Genomic DNA, 14,019 nt, shown 5'->3' with positions numbered 1-14,019 from the left:
AGTGAGCGTACAGCCTAACAACAAAAAGTCAAATTACAACAATCAAGTCAGTCATGGTGTTAAAAAAAATGAAGAAATGTAGCCTCAGTGGAGTGAAGATATTGGGGAAAATGCAAATTCCATGTGAATGATTGGACATTTTCAGCAATACATAGAACTTGTAATTAATGCAACTGAAAGCAAAGGATTAAATCTACAGTTTTTGACGGGTAAACCTCAGGGCATAGATAAGTCAGGGGAAAATGGAAAAAGAAAAAGAATTAACTGAAAAAGAAAACTTAAAAGACAATTTGTCCAGTAGCAAAGCAGATAGCTTAATTAAATTTAATTAGCTCGGTACATAAGTATGTGTGAATTTAACCAATAAAGTGCAAACAAAAGACCAACTGCTTTGCTAAACCACTAGACTAAACCACCTAAGTGGTATTGCTAATTTTTTTAAAGCCAAACTAAGTCTTGTTTTTCCTTGTTTATTACAAAATTAGACATCTAATGTTAATTATCTAAAAATATATTGGATTTTATTAAATATAAACTTATTGGCATGCAAAAAGATATTTTTTTTCCATTTGCAAATAAGCAACTTGTACTAAGCACCTTAAAATTCACAGATTATATTTATAAACAATACATTTAATTGGCTCCTACCTGTGGCCAGGTTGCTTTTGATTGATGCAGATGGCAGTCTGAAAGTCATGGCTCACGCACACCTTGTGAGGAGGACAGTGAAGCCTCAGGCATGGGTCCTTGGTGGTATCTGGCCCTGAAGCGAGAAAAGAGGCAAAAAATTGTAACTTTTAAAGTGCAAAAATAAAAGAGTACTAACACGCAGGGCAGGAAATGTCAGCACAGCAGTGCCAGGTTGATGCAGTGAAAAATCCTGCTGTTCTGTTATTTTTACAGATGGCAGACTCCCACTTTCTAATAGCTGAAGCCGGCAAAAAGCAATCGCTTAGAGGGAAAGACTGAAAAGTAAACATGCATGAAGTAAACTGTGAGATCTGTAAGTTAACCAATAAGAACTACTCTCTCCAAGCATCAACAGCATTTTCTAACAAATCAATTTTTAGTGGAACAATGAGGTTGGCTGATGTCCAAGGTAAAAAAGGATCAAAGCAAGGTCATTTACTCAAAAGAGTGTCCTCTACTGGAGGCTAAAAGCGCAACCCCACCTGCATTTGACTGACTTTAAATGTTGCTAAAGTGGCAGGGAACAAAGGCAAAAACAACAAAAAGAGAGCAACCGGCCCTTTAAGCAGAAATTGAGTCCACATTTAAGAGTCAAATTGTGGATTTACAGATTTTGTCACTTTTGTTTTCAATAATAGATGCCAATTAAAAGAAGATTAGCAATCTTATTTAACAAAGGTAACTAAAAACACAAGGATATGGCATAGGTAGTAATTACTAGAGTCCAACAAGCAGTCCAACCGCCTACAAATAACAATAATTATGGTCTCTTTGTGCAAAAAATGTTACCTTTAACCAAACTCTGTGAGTGATTAATATTCAGCACTACCCTAAGCGTTAATTCTAAACAGTTTCTGTTTCTTTGCTTATCTGTAAAATTAGAGGAATTCTAATAACATGAAGCTAAGTTTCTGTTTACTTAAACTCCATGTGATAGTTTAGGAGCAGGAAATTCTTTGCTTTTACCACCTAAAGTGCTACAAATACTACAACAGTTATCACTTTTTGTTAACACTTCTACTATGACTGATACTGTACAACTACCAAAGTTTCTACTACAGCTACTGCAACTGAAACTACCAGTGTTACTGCAACTATTCCTGGCACTACTGCAACAACTAGTATTCCAATTGCAGTCCCACCACTACGATTGCTATTATTACCACTGCTGTGTTGTTACCCTTACTGCTACTCCAAGACTGATGCTACTATTAAAGCCGCCACTGCAATTACAACATATAATATAAGCTAATAATAATAATTATAGTCTCAGATGCCTGATGCTCCCTGGCATATTGTCATTGTCCAGGATCGCCACTAAGAAGATTAGAGGGCAAAGTTAGTTTTAAATCAAATGTAAAGATCAAGTCTTTAGTAAAATATTTTTTAAATGTAGAGGCAATTTAAACAGAGAACATTTTTTTACATTAAAACCTTAATGATCTAAAAGTTATTAGAATTACATCATTTAATATTAGTGGCCTAATGGGTTTTGTTTAAGTCAAAGAGGACATCTAATGTGGAAAAGCATCTCGCTTTCATCTCCCACAACTTGGGAGGCGAGTTTTTTCCTGATGTTAATTCCACAGGGAAACCTCAGCAATCAGCCGAAAGATGACATAAAAACTGTAGACATTATACGACTAGAGCTGACAGACAATAGGGAAAATCTTTCTAAATCTTTCAAGAAGATGAACCAGCCTAACAATAAAACTGTAAAGCTTAGAAAGCCTGCAGGCAAAAAATTCCTAGGTCACTGACAGACACACTTCCTCTTTACTCTGCATGATAGACACACAAAGAAAGACAGAGAGAAAAACACATTTGTAAGTGAACCTGCTATCATATCCCAAAAGCAGAAAAAGGGGAAATGTGTGTTGTGCATGCCTTTTATTGCATGATAATTCGAAGCCATCGTTACCTTCATCTTTCAGGGATGAAGTAAAAGCATGTTTTTTTCCATAGCTGAGAAAAGGCATCATGGATGTGAAGAAATGACAGATGAAGGGGACAAGAAGAATGTTATAGTAGATGGATGGAGGAAAAACCAGATCTTATCTGGTTAAAGGAGGATGAGATGCCTGTGTGACCTCGACTCTGAAACGGATAAATCTGTGCAATTAAAAATACTCTCAAAAATTACTTTCCATTGAATCGGTTAAACGTTTTGGGGAAATAGAAACAATTAGAGCTAATTTGAAGTTGCTTAGATGAAGTAGGGAGTGTAAACAAGAGTAGAAGTGGATGACTAAAAAAATAGAAAAAAAAGGTAGAGAGAACAATAGATTCAAAACAGATGGAAAAAGAATTGATGTAGACGTTGGGAGCAAAACGGAGGATTTTGAAGCAAGAAAAAAAAAGTACAATTTAAAACAACAATGAAAAGGGCATTAAGGTGGCTAAGATAAGAAGCAAGTAAGAGATATGGGCAAGAGAGAATTTATCCATCTATTTAGAGCTTGAGTGAGCAGCACTGCGCTGGTTAAACCAGCCAATCAATTGTAATGCAGAAGGACTGCAGCACATGCTTGCCACCTCTTTTTTCACTTTCCTCAATGACCGAGCCATCTGCTTTATTCCCCACTTCCACTACTGCGATATTTATTGCACTAAAATATTGATTTGACATAAAGTACACTATCATCTGCAAAAACGTTACCCAAATTAAAATAGTCGTTATGTAACTGTTTTCCATGAAATCAATGGCTTTTCTGTTGAAGAAGTCTCAAAGTTGCACACGTGAAAACCTGGAATGGGCAGACTATGCTAAAATGTGCAAAAATTATATAAAGCTTGTTTTTGCTTGAGATGCCAAGGAGCAGCTTTTATGAGCAAAAATGTTACGTTTCTCACCCATTTGTTTTGAATCTGGTTGGCTTGCTATTACAGCATTTGACTCATTCTTCAAAGGGAGAGCTGAACAGCAGCTGCCTTGTTCAAAACCCAGTTGGTGATGTAAACACCGGTATTTGTACACTAAAGCCAACATCTTTATCTTCAGGAACACACTTTCATGTTTTTTGTTAGTAGATGAAGCTTCTTTCAGTTAACTGCTATTACAAATTAATATTCTATTCTATTCTTAGTTAATATCTGAGTCAGTATCCTGAGATCAAGAACTGACACTGCTTTTCTGACTGGGGAGATAATATACGCCACTTTTAATATCTCTATAAGGTATAAAAGTCAACATAAAGATCAGACCTTCAGCCTCTGTCAGCATGTGAAGAGCATTCTGTGAACACATTTTTCATGTGCAGAAGACACCATTTCTGTCAAGTTGGTTATCATTTTTCAGATGACAGTGTTTGAAGATGAAGAATATCATGTCTGTTCTTTAACTCTAAAAGCAGACACACGCGGATGAAAAGAGTTATGGGATTTCACAAGAACCTTACTCTTCAAGAAATTATATCAATTCTAATCTGACTTATTTCTGATATAACTATACTCACTAAGCAGGGCATTTTAGCTCCAATATACTAGTGTCAACTAAATTGTGTTTTATCTAAGACAAAAATATGAAAATAAGCAAAGCATTAGCTTGTCTCTGGAAACAAGTCAGGATGCAAACAGAAACATCTTTTGCCAGAGTTTCTGTTTTGGAATGTTACAATTCAAACAGACTTCCTGTTTTTAAATCTTTTTTCTACATAATTCACTTCCAAGCGTTACCATTGTCACAGGAAAAGAAACACCATTGGGGATTTTCTGCCAGACATAAACATACAAAAGGTTATCTGTTTTAAAACTGAAATGCACAGTTTGGACTTTTATTTTTTTTCTTCTACATGGTCAAAGTCATTATTCACACAGCTTTGCTAGTCATTGTCCTTGGGCATGTGTAGAGATGCCTAATGCTCCCTGGCAAGCAGAACTGTAAGACTGAGGCAGATGGAGGAGTGATCAGAGCCTTAGTTAGGAACATCAAAGGCACCAGATTCTTTAACAAACAAGCACCAACATCCTCCAACAGAATGCAAGCTGACCATATTTGTCTAATAATCTATCGTAATGTAAACTGCTTTGGGTTTAAACAGCTGTATTTGAATTGACCTGTATGATGTGCATATTTGAATGTACTGGACGTGTGTACGTGGGGTGCATACAGAGGATTTGTGTAACATTTTTAGCTTTATAAACTGTTCTTCCAAACCATTTAATCAAAAGAATCTCACAATGTGAATCAATAGATTGCTTAGTATCCAACCGCTTCAATTATAGCTTTTGCTAAATAAAAGAAGCCTAAGATTTTAACAAAAGTTCTGACAATTTTTTATGTTGGAATAATAAAAAATGTTCATCACCCAACCCCCCCCAAAAAAGTCAAAGTTTTAATGAGCAGAAAAACAACAACAAGCCCTTCTAATGTTATAGCTGCATGGTCATTCATGACAAAATAGGTTTTAGATTGTGACATTGCCGTGTTATTGCAGAACAATGGCCGTAGACCCGACCTGTTCCAAAAAAAAAAGAATGTGTTGAGAATTTAAGCTAGTCCTCTGTTCTTGCTTTGTGCTGCGGTAAGTCACAGAAGGGTTGGAGCCTGGCTGTCATTAGGGAATCTGTAGTGTAAAACCTGGACAGATTGCATGCCCATCACAGAAGGAGTAAATGTTGCACGCTCACATTCCCTCTCACTGGCAGTTCAGAATTATCAGCTAGCTTCTTATTCATGCTTTTTTGGGCAGTTCAACCCATATCTGCAGGGTAAGTAAATGCAAACTCTTGACTGAAAGGTCAAACCAAGGATTTAGACCAAAAACCTTTTTTTTGGCCTGTGGTTAGGATTAGAAAAATGTGAAAAGGAAAAATATATGCACAGGTGCCAGATTTGAAAAGGCTAAAAGTCCCCTTAACATTGTTTTATCGCCTGTTATGGGACCCTTTGTAGCATATGATCTGCACTTTTTCTTGTTAGATTAAGGTAACTATCTCTATGGCTATTTCCGAATACCTTCACTACTCACTACATAGTGCACTATATAGTGCATTCGCCCTAGAAATTACCCAGAAGTCTCTGCGAAAACAAATTTGTGCATCGATGCCTACTAAATTGGCCAATTTAGACCACAATGTGTGGCGTTTGAACAATTTTTGCAAAGAAAATGTATTTAAATGTATTTTTTTTGATAAACCATCAAAGTTTTTATCTTCAGTCATGCAAAACGCTCATATCAATTAGATTTTCACTTTCTGAAATCGATCACGTCATATTCCCTGTATTGCTTTTTTAGTAGTTATGGACACAGCGTTCAAGTTTGTACACAAAAGAAAAAAAAAATTGGTTGAGTAACAGCAAACTTTTATGCCCTTGATGAATTTGCAAAAAGATTCTTAATCTTGATCCTGCAAATAAAATAAAACATTTTTGTGTCATTGTTGTTCCATTTAGTATTGCTTCATATGCATTTTCCAGGGCTTTCTTCATTTTGTTCAATATACTGTAAAAAAACAAAAAACAACAACAAAAAAAACATGTCAGTACATCAAAAGGTTTATGCACAGAGTGCATTCAGAAAAGCCTCTGATACTTACTATAATGTTAATACTATATTAAAACTAGACAGTATTAACATTATAGTATTAACTACAACTAAATATTTGTAGTAACTATGAACAATGATTTATTAAAAAATAGTGGTGTAACTCAGGGTAACTAATAAAGCAAAGATAGTTTTGTGTACCCTCTTATTTCCAGCCTCGTCCTTAAAATAAAATGCAAAATTGACTGTAAAATGCTGCTGTAAAGGGTGTAGGACAAAACACTCGTATTGTGTCCTCTATTGCTGGACAGACGCCAGGATAAGACACAGTGATTGGATAATAAAGATAGTCTGACTCCAATAGCACAGACTAAATTGCGTGCAAGCCCAGCTAAAGAACAGACATGGACCTTAAATTAATTGCTGCAAAGCTGCACACGGGTCAATAGGTCGTTTTAGTGACCTGTGCATGTGGTGGTATGTGCTCTTTTATCCACAATCTGTTCCACCTCTCTCGCGTTATTTACTCTCCCCTGCTATTTTGTCTTAGAGCAAATAAGCAGGTCTGTATAAACTCAGCAACAGCTTGAACGGCTGTTCCCAAAGGACGCGTTTGTAACTGTTTTTAGAAATATGAGATTTACTTTCAAGCTTTGATAAACAAATTAAAAATGTGTTTTTTTAAATGAATCCCCAAAGTGTAAAGAGAAGCAATGAAAAAAAGAAAAAAATCAGTAAGGAAAGTGATTTTTTTTCCTTTTCACATTGTGGGGGGGCCGCTGTGGTGTTTTATAAAGTAATCCCTACAGTCTAGAAAAAGGCAACTGAAAGACAAACAGATGAGATAGAGATTAAAATTGTCTCCACTTTACGCTTCGTGAAGCCTCTCGGGGTCTGACTGTTTGGCCTGGAGAGAACCACTAGAGCGATGGACGTCAGCAAGGGACGATGGAGGGAGAGAAGAACAGACAAGGCCTCTGGGAGGAACACATTCAGCATAAAGAAAATTAATTATTGAAAACTTAAGCAAATCGTATTATTGAGAATGTAATTGAAAAATGGAGAAGATAAACAGGCTATTACAGTCTGCATGTCAGAAGAAAGCACAATAGCTTACGGGAGGAAAATACTCACAGAAAGAACCTATGCATTATCAGTTATAATTCGTTCTGTTCATCAGTGACATGCAACAATTATCAATCTATTCACATGGAGAGAATTCTAAAATGAGGATGTTTTGCCAGTAGCAAATTTAAAAGGAAGCCATGCAAGTCATCAATCAAGCATTCTTTGACAGTGGCCTAAAAGCAAAGTGGTACAGATTAATTAAAGGACTGCAGCAGGATTTATCTGGTGAAAAATGCTGAAGGTTACCGTCTCAGGAATAACTATACCCCTTGAAAGTGTTAACAATTTTAAAAATCGTTATAAACAATGAAGAGCATCAAGAAAATACCTTTAGACCATTATGGTTAAGGCATCAATTACTTTAGGTCAAAACATCTTGTGACAACATTTGAATTGAATTTATAAGTTTTGTTGTGACCTAATTTAATTGTCTTGAATTGGTGAATTCATTTTTAGCGATGGTTATTGCAGGTATGTCGAACTTAACATTAACCAATTTCCAAATGGTTATCAGAAAATGTAAGAAATTACCAAATTACCAAAACTATGGTGAATAATTGGAGAGGCTTGTACAAAAGACTCAGATACTTATGGTTAAAATACGTTCCTGTCCCTTTAAGTTCTGTTTAGAGTTAGACGCATGCTCATTAAAAGAGTGATGACGTCATCGTGTTGCTGCACGGCACCTGCCTGTCTGTTTTCCTCCGTGCGTGTGAGAGTGCCGCTGCGTGGCAGGTTGAAATGAAGAAGTTTTTCTTGGAAGTTTAGTGTGCGTTGATGACAAAGTAAGTTTATGTTAATATATGTTACTTGGAGTAATTTGGTTCAAATATTCAGCATGTTTACGTAGTGCACAGCTAAATAAGCGTTAATTAGTCAATAATGAGCATAAAGCGCACGTGGGCGCTCATGACTTCTTTGTTCTTTTTATGTGATTTAAGTTGCATATTAAGTTTATATTTGTGTTTGTGTTTATTAGAGACCACACACACACACCTACCTGTGTTCATCCACCTATGGAAATTTACCTGCCACTGTATGTCAAGTCAAAGGATGTAAAGCCTGAAGCGTGGATTATAATTATTGAAGCCACCCTCCTGCCTGCTGTCATTTATTCCACGCACCCACTAACAGAAACAGCCTCATCCAGGCCTTGAAGTAGTGTTCTGGCCGACACTCCTGGTTCGAGAGTGGTGTCACCCACGAACAGTTTTTGATCCCATATCCTCCTTTACATTTTGGTCCTTCGAGCCTGAGGACACTGCCCTTAACCAGTTAAGATGGATGAAGCTCTGAACTATGAAGCAAGTGGTGCACGTCCCCGACGCGTAGTTCGTCCCCCTCTTCGATTTGAAGAGTATGTGGTGGATTTCACAGATCCAACCTTCCATGGACATGAGACAGGAGAACATTTGACCCATTCACCTGAAGCAGCCAGTGAGACCTCAGACGGACATTCAGTTGCATCAGAGATAGACCCCAGATATGAGATTCAGAGACTGTGGCATGAGCGAGAAAACCTAGTGGTCCAAAAGCCACCCCTTAGTCCTATGCATGACCGGCTGAGAGACCAAACCCTTCTTCAATATGATCTTTCACCGAAGCCACGGCAGTCTATTTCTACAAACCCTGAGCTTGAGGAGATCCGTCAGGAAAGGCTCCTCCTTCAGCAATCACACATTCGGATGGCTGCGGATTTTGAAGACATGTGTGCAATGCAACGGGACATTTTAAGGATGATGGACTCTGCTAATACTGCTCCACCCTGCCAATCAACCCAAAGAACATATGCCGATCCACTAGGAAAGGTGGAAAATGTTAAAGAAGAAGATTGGCCAGCACCCCCACCTCCAGTTTGTGAGAAAAAGGAGCAGGTAGAAACTCACTCACCTATGCTGGAGCGACTTGATAAAATGATGAGAGAGCTTCAGATTTTGCGCAGCCAAGCGCTCTCAACTCCGCAAAGTCAGCCATTGTTGACTAGGCAACCCCCAAATGACACAGATTTAAGACCTCCAGAGACTAATTGGCACAAACGTTATGCTGTGCCAACACAACATAACTATGGTGAAGATCCCTTCCCAGCATCTCCATCGCCCATCAGGTTAGCATCAACACCTTATCACAAGCATGTGGATTCCCCAAATGTCATCTTTCAGGCTAGTTCTGGTTCTAACCGTCCCCCTGCACCCAGTCAGTTGTATGGTCGGAGTTCAAGCTTGGATGCAACTTACCATGGACCTCGTCCATCAATCCCAAACCTCGTCAACCGAGACCCTGGAGAGTTCGCCCACCTGAAGATGGCGTTGGAGAATTTACTCCCTCCTGACAGTACGGAGCTGTTCAAGTACCAGGTGCTGATTAATCACTTGAAGTTGGAAGATGCTAAGCTGGTGGCTGAGGCTTACATCTATTCACCAACACCATTCACAGACACCATGAGAACTTTAAACGAGAAGTTCGGTCAACCTCATCAGCTTGCATTAAAGAGAATAGCTGAAGTGATGAATTCCCCTGACGTCAGGCGAGGTGACGCTGTTGCCTTTGAGAGGTTTTCCCTCCAGGTTCAATCGCTGGTGGGAATGTTAAAGACACTTGGCCCTGATGGGGATGTGGAGCTGCGGTGCGGCTCTCATGTAGCCCAGCTACTTAGTAAGTTACCCCCTGAACATCGAGCAGAGTTCCGCAGGTGCATGTTCAACCGCCCTGACCAAAGATATACCCTTGCAGACTTAGCCAGCTGGTTGAAGTACGAGTCTTGGTGTCAAGACTTTGACGGCCAACTACCATCAAGAGGAGTAAGAGATAAACCACAGGGTCGGAACCCTGAGGGGCCATCCGGTAGACGTTCCACTGCAGTGTTTCATGGAGCAGAAACCAAAACTCAATCACTTAAATCACCAAGCGGCGTCCTACAAAAGAATCCCCCACCATATTGTGCTTACTGTGACAACAGAGATCATCACTTAAGTCAGTGTACAGCAATCAGTGGACTGTCAAAGGAGCAGCTAACTGAATGGATCAAAATCAACCATAGGTGCTGGCGCTGTGTCCGCTCTCATCGTGCTGCAGAATGCACCCTGAAGAAGCTTTGCAGCTTATGCCAAGGTCGTCACTTAAAGGTTCTCCATGATGTCAACACAAGTCCATCTAAGAGGTCTTCAGAGACCACAGCACGCCAACCACAAGATGGAGGTGAGAAATGCACTGGGGTTTTATATCTCGACCGGCCAACAGCAAACAGTCGTGTTCTTCTCAAAGTTGTTCCAGTTCTCATCCGCAACAAGGGTCAGATTCTAGATACATATGCTATCCTAGATGATGGGTCTGAAAGGACTATGCTTCTACCCAGTGCCGCCCAGCAATTGCGGCTTGAAGGTGACCCAGAGACCCTTCCTCTACGCACAATCAGGCAAGATATACAGAATATGAGAGGCTCCTGTATATCCTTTACCATTTCACCAAAGGCTAATCCCAAGACTAAGTACCAGATCAGGAATGCCTTCACGGCCTCCCACATTGATCTCGCTGATCATACATACCCGATCGAGTCACTACAGAAGAAGTACAAACACCTGAGGGGACTAACTATTCAGCCCTTCAAGAAGATCCAACCGTTGCTGTTAATAGGTAGCGACCATCCACACCTTCTCACTCCTATTGAGGCTGTTAGGCTGGGACCTCCTGGTGGACCAGCTGCAATCCACACCAGGTTAGGCTGGACACTGCAAGGCCCCTCCAATGTGGTTTGTCAGTTCAACAGATCACAGCAGTGCCTCTTGACCTCCATTCCACCCCAAATGAGTGAGCTGATGAAGCATGTGGAGAAATTGTGGCAAACTGACACCATCCCCCTCAGGATAGACAAAATAGTGACTCGCTCCAAGCAAGACCATTTCGCTGTTGAGATGCTTGAGGCCAGAACAACAAGGGTGGAGGTCAGTGGAGTATCTCGTTATGCTACTCCTCTGCTCAGAAAGAAAGATATGCCATGCCTGCAAATAACCCCTGATGCTGTGAAGCCAAGCCTGAGAGCTATTGAGCGAAGACTCCTGAAGGACTCGGAAAAGGCTGAGATCTACTCAGCAGAGATGGAGAAACTCATTCAAGCTGGATATGTTGCCAAAGTTGAAGAGTCAGAATTGAGTGACGTAAAGGAGGCTTGGTACATACCACATCACCTTGTCAGTCACAACGGTAAGCACCGTCTCGTGTTTAACTGCTCTTTCAGTTACCAAGGCCAGACTTTGAATGAGTATCTACTGCCTGGCCCCACTTTGGGCGCCTCTCTTCTTGGAGTTCTTCTTAGGTTCCGTGAGCATGCAGTAGCCATTAGTGGTGACATAAAGGGCATGTTCCATCAAGTTCGCCTTCTTCCTGAAGACCGCCCTTTACTCCGTTTTCTGTGGCGCAACCTGGACCTTGATGAACCACCAGCAGTATATGAATGGCAAGTACTGCCCTTCGGCACCACATGCAGTCCGTGTTGTGCTACGTATGCACTGTGGCGTCATGTAAAGGATCACTGCATGCCAGAAGACAAGGTGAGAACCTCCATTGAGAGAAGTTTCTACGTTGATAACTGTCTTCAAAGCCTACCAACAACAACAGAAGCCAGAGATCTTGTCAACGAGCTCCGAGCTCTTTTGTCCTCGGCTGGTTTTGTCCTCAGACAATGGGCTAGCAACGTTCCGGAGGTCATTAGCCACCTTCCAGAGGAAGATCGTTCCAGTAGTGCAGAACTTTGGTTAACGCAAGACAGGACGGACAGTCCTGAATCAACCCTGGGTCTCAGTTGGCACTTTGCCACTGATATGCTTGGCTACAAACATCGCCCAGTCCAGTATGGTGCTCCCACACTCCGCAACATTTACAGAGTACTTGCTAGTCAGTACGATCCATTGGGGTTCATTTTGCCTTACACCACGAGGGCCAAAATCCTAGTCAGGTATTTGTGGGATAAACAAAGAGGCTGGGATGACCCCCAGCTACCACCTGACCTCCTGCAGCAATGGAAGACATGGGAGGCTGAGTTACAATTCCTCCCTCAGATTGTCTTCAGCCGTCCATACCTACCTGCAGGTGAAGCTGCGTCAGTAGCAAGACGAGAGTTGCATGTGTTCTGTGATGCCTCCGAGTTGGCTTATGGAGCAGTGGCATACCTCAGGACGGTCTGTGAAGACAATCACACTCACCTTGCCTTTGTGATGGCCCGCTCCAGAGTAGCCCCAAAACGGCTTCATTCAGTTCCCAGGTTGGAGCTCTGCGCTGCCCAAACAGGAGCACAGCTTGCCAAACTGCTCGAGGATGAGCTCACGTTGCCAATCACAGCCATTTTCTTGTGGACAGATTCAACAACTGTGCTGACCTGGTTGCAGTCAGAGTCTTGTCGCTTTAAGATCTTTGTTGGCACACGTGTAGCGGAAATCCAAGAGCTAACCCAACATCATCAGTGGCGTTATGTAGACTCTGCTCAAAACCCTGCAGATGATATTACCAGAGGCAAGACCATGCAAGATCTCAGCAAAGCCAACAGATGGAGTTTTGGACCCCCCTTCCTCCACATGCATCCAGACACATGGCCAACAATTCCAGCAGCTAATGAGATAAATGCTCCAACCACTGATGAGCTCAGGAAGACTACTTTCTGTGGGATGTCAGCTACACCTGCAAGTCCTAGGATGAGTGAGCTCAGCCAAAGTAACTCCTGGCAGGAGTTGCTCCGTACTACAGCAGAGAAGCTGCATGGGGCGGCCAAAGAGGACACTTCGTTAAATGCTGAGGATTATCGTCAAGCCGAGTTGTTTTTACTCAAGTGCATTCAAGAGGATAGCTTCCCCAGTGAGCTAAAGCTTCTAAAGGCAGGCAAGGATATCCCACGCAGTAGTCGCTTGCTAACTCTGTCCCCTGAGTTAGATGAGACTGGGCAGCTAATCATAGTTGGTGGCCGTCTTCGTCGCTCAGAAACCCTGGCTTATGATACTCTCCATCCAGTGGTGCTTGACCCTTCACATCCATTCACTCATCTGCTCATCAGAAACTATGACAATGAGCTTAGGCACCCAGGTCCAGAGCGTGTATTTGCTGAAATTCGACGCAAATACTGGATTCTACGAGGCAGGGAAGTAATTCGGAAACTCCAGAGAACCTGCACAGAGTGTCAAAGATGGAGAGCAAAGCCATCGGTTCCGAAAATGGCTGACTTGCCACTAGCTCGTCTCCGTCTCTTCAAGCCTGCTTTCTACTCTACAGGAGTTGACTGCTTTGGACCATTCAACATCAAGATAGGACGCCGATCTGAGAAACGATGGGGGATCATATTTAAATGCCTCACCGTAAGAGCTGTGCACCTGGATGTTCTGAGTTCCCTGGACACAGACTCATTTTTAATGGCTTTCCGAAGGTTTGCTGCACGAAGAGGAACCCCGGCAGAGCTGTACTCGGATCAGGGAACTAATTTCAAAGGAGGAGAGAGAGAGTTGAATGAGGCATTTGCTGCTATGTCTCCAGACCTCCAGCGACTCTTAGCCCCAAGCAAGATTCAGTTCCATTTCAACCCTCCTGCTTCTCCTCACTTTGGAGGAGTTTGGGAAAGGGAGATCAGATCTGTTAAGACAGCGCTGTACATCACAGTTGGAGCACAGCCCGTTCAAGAAGAAGTGCTCCGAACAGTGTTGATCGAAGTGGAGAATATTCTGAACTCAAAACCTTTGGG

General features: G+C 41.4%; 1 protein-coding gene across 1 annotated transcript in view; it reads right to left on the bottom strand.

The window, feature by feature from the left end:
• Window positions 1–14,019, bottom strand: part of spock1 (SPARC (osteonectin), cwcv and kazal like domains proteoglycan 1) — a 140,056-nt gene that overhangs the window by 27,199 nt on the left and 98,838 nt on the right. Inside the window, exon 4 of the mRNA XM_078953592.1 lies at window positions 649–763. Coding sequence (XP_078809718.1) covers window positions 649–763 — 115 coding nt within the window. The remainder of the gene's footprint in view (window positions 1–648; window positions 764–14,019) is intronic.

This window comes from Oryzias latipes, chromosome 10, assembly GCF_053564925.1.
Source record: "Oryzias latipes strain Hd-rR chromosome 10, Olatipes_Hd-rR_3.1".
NCBI classification, from domain to species: Eukaryota; Metazoa; Chordata; class Actinopteri; order Beloniformes; family Adrianichthyidae; genus Oryzias; species Oryzias latipes.
This window is presented reverse-complemented; position numbering and strand designations above follow the sequence as displayed.